General features: G+C 40.5%; 1 protein-coding gene across 1 annotated transcript; it reads right to left on the bottom strand.

The window, feature by feature from the left end:
- Positions 1-396: 396 nt before the first annotated feature.
- LOC105911655 (high affinity choline transporter 1-like) lies at positions 397-7589 on the bottom strand. Its single transcript, XM_031559190.2, has 8 exons — positions 7412-7589; positions 4823-4936; positions 3762-3924; positions 3226-3394; positions 2834-2977; positions 2424-2577; positions 2030-2244; positions 397-996 (listed from the first exon to the last, which is right to left on the bottom strand). The coding sequence occupies exons 1-8, from the start codon at positions 7587-7589 to the stop codon at positions 430-432; spliced, it is 1704 nt and encodes a 567-aa protein (XP_031415050.1). The 3' UTR covers positions 397-429.
- Positions 7590-11021: the final 3432 nt, after the last annotated feature.

The following is an 11021-nucleotide window of genomic DNA, read 5'->3' as shown; positions in this document are numbered from 1 at the left end:
ATCATGTTAATTTTGTGTTTGCCCAGTTGTCCCCATTAAATTAGGAAAAGTCATTAAATATGAGGCAAAAAAAAAATGATGTCAATCATTTATTTAGAGACGTTAAACATTGAATGGGGTCAAATTGACCCCATAGATAATAGGAGGGTTAATCATAACAAGTAACTATATTGGATATTAAAGAAATACCTGGACAATCAGTAGTCATTACTGTATACTACTCACATACATTCATAGAAGAATCCAACTTCCTAGGACCATATTGCCAAATAGTATTAAACAACACCTGTTTAAATTTGATTCTACTTTGCAGTCCCAAAGTCCCAAACACACTTCCTGAGGGCAGTAGTTCAGTGAGTAGTTTGCAAAGTGGTCGACCACAGATATACTAAATATACTCTTCCGTCTGGGCTCAAGCAAGTCAGATCCCTAGAGCTTTGCCTTGTCTTCCACCTCCAAGTTGCTCCTCTTCACAGTGCTGGAGCCAGATGGTGACGTCATCATCAGTCTCTCTCCTTCAGCATTGCTTCCTGTTTGATCCAGCCCTGGCGTCATGACCTTGTTGACCCCAAGAACATCCCACGTTTTGGGCAGTATGCCACGGCGGAATAGTTGAGTGAAGAGGTAAGAGAACAAAAGGATGCAGAGGAGTGTGAAGAGCATAGCTATTGATCGGATAGGTGCTTGCTGGATGTACACACCATCGGTTATTTCACCACCTGGAAAATGGATTACTGGCGGAAGGCCTATCAGAGGCTCCCCACTCAACAACCTCAGCAATATGCCCATGAAGTACCCCACACCTGCCCCGTAAACATTGGAGACAGGACAGAAGAGGACACAAATCAGCTGAGGGAGGATGACGCAGTACCCCAGATCAGCTGCAAGGACCCAAAGTACCAAAATGCTGTTTTTAAAGAAAGCTAAAGCTGTGCCTGCCACACCAGTCACCACAATAGTTATTCGGATCACCAACTGTAGCTCCCTCTCCGATGCCTGTAGACACACACAAACACTGGTGTTTTCCGGTGTTATCACAAACACATCTTACTTATATTCTTAAGGAACAGTTTGAACTTGATTCTGTAGGTAACTAGTTTGTATAACATCTACAGAATCCTTTTGATGGCATATGATCATGTGAAATAGTGGAGCTGTCTCAACATCATTATTTATAATTGGATTGGGATCAATGACTGTACAAATCATGGACAGCATGGTGCCATGCCCTTCTGTTGCACAGAAATTAAGCCACAATTTGATAAAATGACATGCGTCATATATGTACTGTGCAAACAGTGCTTTTTGGAGCCAGATAATGTGAATACAGGATATTGCTCTGGTCCACAAAGCCCATATTTGGTTAAACCTCCTTCTGGTTGATTCACTTTTTTTAACGAGCTGTCCATGTTCGTGTTATTGATAATTTTTTATGATACTGTATCGATACGTTTAGGTTAGTATTTAATTCATTATTTATTTAAGGTTTCTGTAGTCCATTAATGCTTGCGGAAACCCTCTGCCTACGCCTACCCATCCCCACCACACGGTCATGCATTCATTGTACCTTAATTGCCACCATCGACAGTTTTCTGTTTCATTGCTCTACTTACGCTTGTAATAGTAACCTTACAAGCAAACTGTATACTCACTAAGCTGTTCTTCAATACTGCCCTCTCCCCCCGATCTTATCCACTATTCATTTTTATGCATCATGTACATACCATCTTATGTTTGTATGCATCTTGTACATTTGCTACATGTATGGTAGCATGCTTATCTTGATACATATATGAATTAAACTGCCATGAATTAATCTGTCATGTTTCTGATTCTCGTCCATATATATAGTATATATATAGGGGAAAGAATCATATACAGTATATATACAGTGCATACATTCTCCCCACATATATTTTATAAATATATACACATACACACATATATAAATATAAAATATATGTTGGGGATATTGTTCATTGCTCATTCAGTTCTATCTATGGGGGCATTCTTGCTAGGCTGGGCAAACCTGTTCTCTGATGTTCTTGTAGATGTTAGTGGAGAACATGGATGTACTGGAGAGGAGGATAGAATCTGTGGAGGACATAACTCCTGCTGCCACTGCTCCGATCCCTAATATGGAGACATAGGAGGGAGAAAGGTACTGCAAACAAATGGGCAGGATACTATATGCCTCTCCGCGCTCGTATGGAGAAGGGGTGCCATAATCAGTCTGATTCCAGTCTGTGGAAATACATATGAACAAACAGTCAGGGGAGTGTTTATTGTGTAACTAATACTAGACTCCACATTCTTAGTATTAGACTATGTATACCCTGGGAATTGTTTAATTTACATACATATCATAATAAAATATGTGGGACCAGTGGCTCAACGTTTAGCAATGGATAAGCAGCCCAAACCTGTAGATGCAGCCACTGCTCCTATCAGTACAGATGGAATGCCCAGGATGAGGACCAACACCGCTGCAGCAAAACATGCGATCTGTGCTTTGGCTGCAGAGGCAGAGGACAGGGTCCTCTGGTGAAAACTCTGGAAACCTAGGTCTCCTATGCTCTACTCATGAAACACAACGAAACAATCACAAATACTCACTCAACTTTTAACTCAAGTATTAATCACACAGGTATAGTAATTACAAACTATCTATGTTGTATTACTGTTACTGGAGTGAAGTAGTGTGGTGTTAATAGTGAAGAATATCGGTACAGTCATCAGGTGATCCTCAGGGTCCAAGTAGCATGTACAGAGTTCAGCAAATTGCAGAACCATAAATATCTGATGGTTTGTTTGCAGAGATGACAATTCTTACCAGTGCACAAGCTTCATCCAGCCATCTCCAGATGTCCAATGTCTTTAGCTGACCAAGCCACGGTGGCTGATAGGTATAATTGAAGGCTGTGATGCTGATGTCAAGGGGGATGGGATTCAAAAGGATGAACGGCACACAGAGCCACTAGAGGAGAGCACAGCACACATCACATCACGGTTAAACGATGAATTGAGGTCATCACATTCCACCATAAAACACCAAATGATGTACTAAAAGAAGAAAGAAATGCAGATGTGAAACTAATTGTGAACTAAATAAAGGTTAAGTTAAATCCTTTTTATAAATCTTTCAGACAACTAAAACAACTCCACCTGTCAAGCCTTAAACAGCCTTGAGGTCTATGGGAGAATGTGTGGTTTAATCTATGGATATATTGTTATACACTGGCTAAAACTCACCAAAGCTACGAACATGAGGATCAACTGGATGATATCAGTGTATGCCACAGAGTACAACCCCCCAAGGAGAGTGTAGATGATCGCTACAGCTGCGGATATCACCACGGCGTAGACATACGGCAGATCAAGGATTACGCTGACAGTCCCTCCTGGAAAATATCAAGAAAGTTTCTCACAATTGAGAATTACCCAGTTTGAGAAGGGGAGTATGAATTAGAGTCCACTTTATTGACCTTTAATTACCAGTCTGATTAAGTCTGCCATCAACTTTAACAGCAGAATGGAGAGGGGTGTGGCCATGATAAAGAGTGGAGCCTGATACACACTACTTACACAAGCTCATTGGAGGTTACAGTGCATATATTGAAATGAAGAGAGCAGTGTTTTATTTTTCATGAGAAATTCTACTGTTCAGACAAACAACTGTGCCATATTCTGGGCTACTCTGGATACTGGTCTGTGTCACTATATGGAATTCCTCTTCATTTCCATTTGAAAGATCTAATTATTTTACCCCGAGAGCCATGAGGGTACATGCTATCCACAACACATCTCCAATGATGGCAGGGATGACCAGAAGACCAGTCATAGCTTTGCCATATTTGATCTGAAATGGATCCATCATGGTAACATACTTCTTCTCCCTCATTGGTTTAGCAAAGATTAAACCACCTGAGATCAAATAGAAAAAAAAATGAGCTTACATAAGTACAATAAACAATTTACACAATGAAAAAGCTTCCCACATAACCTCTGACTGAGATGGATCTTGCTGTGATCCATCATTGGATCTTTGCCAGTCATCAGAGATTATTTATGGGTTGAAATTTGTTTTGAAACTTGTTTACGAGTTGGCATTGTAGAAATAAAATGTTTTTTATAAAGATTCTAAATGAACTGAATGAACGCACTGACTGAAAGTCTTATGTGAATATAGCCTATGTTAGCAGTCATTAGACTCAGAGTAGGAAATGTGTTCCATCGCTTTGATTTCCTTGGGTCATGGTCATTTTACCTTGAACATCAAGGACCTCAGCCAATGGCTGTAAAGCTTGAGCTTGTGATGTCATTCACATGCGTTTAGATATGAGAGTCCAGTGCAGGTGCACATGTGGAATGTTGCACATGCAAGTACAGCGTGAACATATGTCACAATATCTAAAAGATCTAGAACATGTGATTAGTCACATGCAACTTACTACCAGGAATGCAGGGATACTAAACCCGCAACAGATGGCCATAGATTTGCAACATTTGCAAAGATATTCCAAAAATATTCTACAAATTATTAGTCTTGCACTACTATAAGCCCAGTTTCTATGACATGAGCTATGAGCTGCAAAGCATATATATTACACACGCAGTGAATGTTAAAATGTGTTTATGTTGGTGCAAAATATAGACAATCACATCACCATGACTCCTTGGGTACGTAATGGAGAGGCATTATGCGATGACATTTGAGCACATAAGATTGCTTGTTTTTGTCTCTATTACACTATCAGACTTGGTAAAAACTATACGTTTCCTCATTATCAATTCTTAATTCCAAATTACCTGATAAACTTACCCAATATCAATGACACTGAAGAATATAGTGGAATCAATGCCCAGACAAGACCCTTTTTTGGGCTGTAGACAGCTTCTGCCACACCAAGAATAAATCCACCTCCAATCCAGGTGGCTGTGAAACACACATACACAAACACCTGAGGCTCAAATCCTGGACAGTGGTGGTTCTTGATAAGGATCACACATTGAAATAGACAAATAGAGGGGGTTCTCACCCAAAGAGGGGGTTTGTTCCCTCCAGAGGGGGGTTACCTACAACCTACAGAGACCAGAATTCTCATGTTTCTGAAATCCATGTTAAGACTAATCTATTCAGCTGTAGGACTGAGAAAACTCCACCACTCAGACTGAGACCATTCAAATAAAGCCAAACATGACAAAGAAATCACCTTCAAATTCAATATCTTACGCAGTACTCTTAAATCCATTTTCCTGCCCCTAGTTTAACCCTTGCATGGAAAAGCATGGGGAGAAAGCCAGAGACAGAATAGAGATAAGAACACCAGCAGGGTGATGAGAAAGTCAACCAAATGGAACAATGCAGTTCTGGGATGTTGTTATAGGCACAATCTCCAACCCAGGTGGCTATGAAACACACTGTGAGAAGGTGAAATCCCTCTTCTCACCGTGGCACCAAAATGGAGGTGGACTCATATTTCCCTACAAGAGCAGGAGAGACTTGCGGCTCACTCACACATATGCGTTGGAATGCGTTGATCCGTCAAGGTTGACGGATCCCCATTCACTTTGAATGGGGTGACGTCATCCTTTGCCAAACTGAATTGTGGCTCCGTTGGGTTCTGTTTGCGTTGTGTTTCATGCATTGCTTGCGGCAAGAGTTGAACAATTTTCAACTTTTCGAGAGGCAACCATGCGTCAGCCAATCAAATTGCCTTTCATGCATAACTGACAGCACAGGTGCTAGCCAATCAGATCGCGTTTATGCTCACGTCTGAAGATCGCAAAGCTCAAAAAGAAAAGATGGCGGACCAAACTCCGTCGTATTTGTACCTAAAAGTTGTTTGTTTGACTTTTTTTTTATTAGATTTTTTTAAAGTTACAGAGAAATAGACACTGTACAATGTAAAAACCCCGTTATTGTAACTGAAAAATACATCTGATAGGATTTGCGAGGTGTCTGAGCCACCTATCTAATGTTAGCATGCTACTACTCACAAGTTAAACAGCTTGCTAGTGGCGTGGTTTGTTGACCTGTCAATTTCACTATAACGTCTCTGTTATCAACACAACCCCATGCGCCAGACTCCTCCTCCACCATCCGTTGGATCAACGCATTCCAACGCATGCGTGTGAGTGCGCCGTTGGACTTCCCCCACTACAATGGTCGGGTCCAATCGGCTTGATTGGCCCAATTAAGCCCAGGTGGCAGGCTATTTAAAGGGTGCCTCAATCCTAGCCAGGGAGAAGCGCATGGAACTATTCGAGATGCATGAGAAAACACTTACCTGCTGTGAGGAAGTGTTAATGGTGTTTAGATGTGTGAACACTGTGTGCCTAGTTTGTTGCCTAGAATGTTGCCAAGTTTCGCTGCCTGGAGTTACGGAGTACTCTATGTGTTTTTGATTTATGTGTATTTTGTGTGTGAACATGTTTTGGGGTTGATGTAAAGCAGGGGTTCTCAAACTTTTGCAAGCTGGGCCCCCCCAAAGCTGGTTAGGGGTAGTTGGGGCCCCCCATCCGTCCGTCCGAACCCCGCCCAACCCGCCGCCACCGCCCTCAACTACACCACCATATATATATAGATAGATAGATAGATAGCATATTGTTATTGATGAGGCCTGGACATGTCAAGGTTTAGGCTATTGTTATTGTTAGGCCCATACAGTCAATTATTATAACTATTTATTATTATTATTGTTATAATTATTATCAGTAATAGTAGGCTTATTAGTAGGCTATTCATTATTATCACCATGATTATGTTATTATTATTATAATTAATGATTATCGACCAATTATTATTATTGTATATTATTATTATTATTATTATTATTATTATTATTATCTTGGGGCAATGAGGGGGGGGGGGGGGGGGGTCACATGCTAATTGTTCAAGTCTCAGTGAGACAGAGTACACATCCAAGGGTATGAGTTAACGATACAAAATAATGCTACACTTTGTTCATGTTTCTTACAACAGTAGAATAGCAATATTTTTGGTTCTATCAGTCCCCCATATGAGCATTTCTAAGAGCCACCATGCCACCAACCAATCAGAACAGGAAAACATCAATATGCGGTTCCATCATTCCTTAAAAAGTCACCAAATAAACCTACTTTTGGTCCCTCTCTGTTTGAAAGATTTTACGGCACATACTTACTCAATAATTATATCAATTGACAATGTTGAATTAGACTAGTTGGGAAAAATATCTTTAAATGATAGAAATAAAATAGAAAAAGAAATTCCAATCAAAAGTGAACAAAAGTACAGAAAAACTTATGTAACTCTAGTGACCTAGATATGCATCTAATTTTGTGTTTTTCAATAAAAAAGAGGTTTTAAAAAAACCTCAACTTCTAACACAAAGAACAGGTACAAGGTTGTAAATGACATAACACTCACCAGTCATAGTGAAAATCCCCACAGCCAAATTTATGGAGCGGTCCCCTAACAGAGCCACTTCTGTCACTGTCCCAGTGGTCCTCTTTGCTTTTGATCTTCTGGAAGCCCATATCCCAATGCACAGGACCACAACATAGAAAATGATTGTGACGATCAGACCTGGAATATTGAGTGCCATGGTCTTTCCTCAGAATGACTTAAACGTATGAGGAGCCCTTAAAATCACAAATCACTATTACACAACTTGTTTTCAGTGGAAAGTTACTGTGGCAAAACCTGCTGGTACAAGACAGCACCCTGGGGCAGAGCTGCCAACATTCACATTGTGTTTTCGAAAGTAGTAGCAAGGTATTGTTGAAAATTATGATTGTAAAACAGTGCCGTGGTGGTCATTGCAGCTACAATTGTCATTGGGCCTGTGTGCAGGGATGGGTATCATGTAAGGTCAAGCATCATGAAGGCCAGGGTGCAGGTGCAGGCCAGTGGAAAGTAACAAGCAGTCTGGAGGGGGGTCACTTACTCACACCCACCCACCCACACACATACACACACAAACACATACACACACATAAAAGACATACACATACACACATACACTCACACACACACACACACACACACACTCGCACATAAGCACACACACAAGATATGGCAGTCAAGGTCAGACCAGGCCTCCAAAAAAGTGATACCAAGCAAATTGGCAGGAGGGTCTATCTTCCTCAAAGCAAAAGTTCCCCCGCAACAGGTGAGCGAGAATATTCTGAGTGGCCAAAAGCGTAGATAAAATATGAGGAGATATAAGGGAATATTCTGATTGGATCAGTATAGATGGAGGTTGAAGATCGTGACTTGCAGAAAGTGACGAATTATGAGTATAAAAAGTAAATGCATTGGGTGTTTTAGTCAGAGCTGCTCCATGGACCACCACTCTCATTTTGGATGAAATGTCTGCAAGGATGGAATAAAACTTCAGTTTATCGCACTCTGGACTTCTGACTCTGATTGAAAAATTACTTTAAGATTTGGAAACAGTTGTTAATTCGCTACAACATATTTGGTGTCGAGAAGTGGGATTGGATAAATGACGAAGGCTCCCTCTCGTCTGGGACCCGGTCCGCTGGCGGGGCGACTAGAAGTGCACAATTTAAAAGGTAACTAGTCAATTTAACTAGTCATTCCGCTGGCAAAGACTGTATCCCAGAGGGGAAAAAGGGTGCTTAGGCCTACCAAAAAAGAACCCATAAGGATATATAGTCAGAAAGGCCGGGGCGATGAACTGACGTAAAGCAACCTAAATTATTTTGTGAAAAGCAACCGGTGCAAGTTGTACGTAGTGCAGTAAAGTCTGCCTGCGGTCAACTTATATTATTTTTGTGTCAGTAAAGTCTGACTGTCAGTAAAGTCTGACTGTTGTACGAGGCAGTAAAGTCTGCCTGCGGTCAACGCATATTATTTGTTTGTCAGTAAAGTCTGACTGTCAGTAAAAGTCTGACTGTTGTACGAGGCAGTAAAGTCCTGCCTGCGGTCAACGCATATATTGTTTGTCAGTAAAGTCTGACTGTCAGTAAAGTCTGACTGTTGTACGAGGCAGTAAAGTCTGCCTGCGGTCAGGCGCATATTAATTTGTTTGTCAGTAAAGTCTGACTGTCAGTAAAGTCTGACTGTTGTACGAGGCAGTAAAGTCTGCCTGCGGTCAACGCATATTATTTGTTTGTCAGTAAAGTCTGACTGTCAGTAAAGTCTGACTGTTGTACGAGGCAGTAAAGTCTGCCTGCGGTCAACGCATATTATTTGTTTGTCAGTAAAGTCTGACTGTCAGTAAAGTCTGACTGTTGTACGAGGCAGTAAAGTCTGCCTGTGGTCAACCTATATTATTGTGTCAGTAAAGTCTGACTGTTGTACGAGGCAGTAAAGTCTGCCTGTGGTCAACCTATATTATTGTGTCAGTAAAGTCTGACTGTTGTACAAGGCAGTAAAGTCTGCCTGTGGTCAACCTATATTATTGTATCAGTGAAGTCTCACTGTTGTACGAAGCAGTAAAGTCTGTTTGTGGTCTTATATCATTGTATCTTGTGATAAACAGTTGGAGACGTCTAACTGAGTTATACAAGAGAAGTGGCTGATACTACTAGCTGACAACTGTTAGTGTGTTTTAAATAAAACGAATCAAAAAGGGTTCGTTTAAATGTCTTGTTGAAGGAGGAGCGATTTGCGAGTCGTTTCCAAGACAACCAAGTTGTGGATGGGGATAAGCCATGGCCGTTTGTTAAAATTGTCGGAGAAATAAATGTAAAATGAGGTTGGTATTAGTGTGCTATATTTCACGCAAAAGTTGGGCAATTATTAGTAAGCGGTTGGTATTTATTCCCAGCGACAGAAATGAGGTTGGAGAAAGATTAAAGTTTGAAATTCAGCTGAAGGTTTTGCACTGAGCGCACTGTGGAAAGAAAATTATTCAAAAGAGAAGCAAGTAATTTGAGAAGGAAATTCGATACTGACAATTATTAAAAGTACGGGTGTGATAGGCAGTCACACCCAAAATCACCCAAAATCAGTGCATTAGTGCATTGTCACATCATCTGTATGAGTGTGCTTGACTGGTGAAAGTAACGAGAAACCACAGAACGTCAGAGTTAAGTGGAGAAAAAAAGAAAGCGCATGAATAAGTGTGAGGAAGTGAAATAAGTGTCTGAAGAATGCATAAGGCGCTGGAGGGCAATTAATAAAGATTCCCTGATAATTATTCCAGCAAGCCTAATAAAGGGTACATGAGTCGCGGATGAGTTATCAATAAGACTCCGGTAACATCCGAGCGAACTATAAGAAGTTCTCGAAGGATGCACAACAGGTGCATTATTCAGAATTTCTAGTCAAAATAAGTACCCTTAGTCAAAGTATTGTGTGTGATGTTGAAATAAAGAGAAAACTGAGATGTGAAATAGAATCATATAACAAAGTGAAATGTTCCCGAGTGATAGAGTATTCAGAGTAAGGCACATATGATACATTTAAACTGATACACACAAATCAAACACGGGCAATGGACGGTGCGTTGTTGAAAAATTATTGTTTTGTGGTTTAAGTTTTTTGAATTTATGGGTGAATTCCTTCTCAAAACTATTGAAGTGGCAATGATTAAATACGCATAGGCCTATGCTGCGAATGATGTTGCGTGAATAGAAAGAACACTAGAAATCGGTGAAGAGTTTTTAATGCAATACTGTGAATAGGCTATTGGTGGTTTGAAAAAATTGAAACATAGGGTTTCGTATGCTTTAGATCCTTGTGAGGAGTCGCGTGTAAAAGTGGTTAAATCAACGAAAATAAAAATACATGTGTTGCGGGCGATTTTATGAAAGATATTGCAATGCTTTGCTGGGAACATCAGAAGTATTACGACTAAAGCATATGTTTTGACTTTTTGTATATTTTAGATCCTTCAGAGGTTTCATGTGTGGAGTGATTACAGTGAGTAAAACTGATAAGCCATTTATTTGTTGCGGACGGTGTTGTAATGTGAAGGTGCATTAATAAGTGAAGTACATATTGTCTTGAACATTTTTGAGCGCCATGGGGAGTGTGGGTGTGTCTACTGCGAGGTGAATGGCAT

This window comes from Clupea harengus, chromosome 21 (assembly GCF_900700415.2).
Source record: "Clupea harengus chromosome 21, Ch_v2.0.2, whole genome shotgun sequence".
NCBI classification, from domain to species: Eukaryota; Metazoa; Chordata; class Actinopteri; order Clupeiformes; family Clupeidae; genus Clupea; species Clupea harengus.
Note: the sequence above shows the minus strand (reverse complement) of the source record. Positions and strands in the feature narration are given on the sequence as shown.

Coding starts and splice junctions, on each gene's coding strand:
- LOC105911655 (XM_031559190.2), bottom strand. CDS start 7,589: ATGGCACTCAATATTCCAGGTCTGATCGTCACAATCATTTTCTATGTT. Junction 2,978..3,225: donor TTAGCCAGTGTATAACAATA/TATCCATAGATT, acceptor GCTCTCCTCTAG/TGGCTCTGTGTGCCGTTCAT. Junction 997..2,029: donor ACAAGAACATCAGAGAACAG/GTTTGCCCAGCC, acceptor GTGTGTCTACAG/GCATCGGAGAGGGAGCTACA.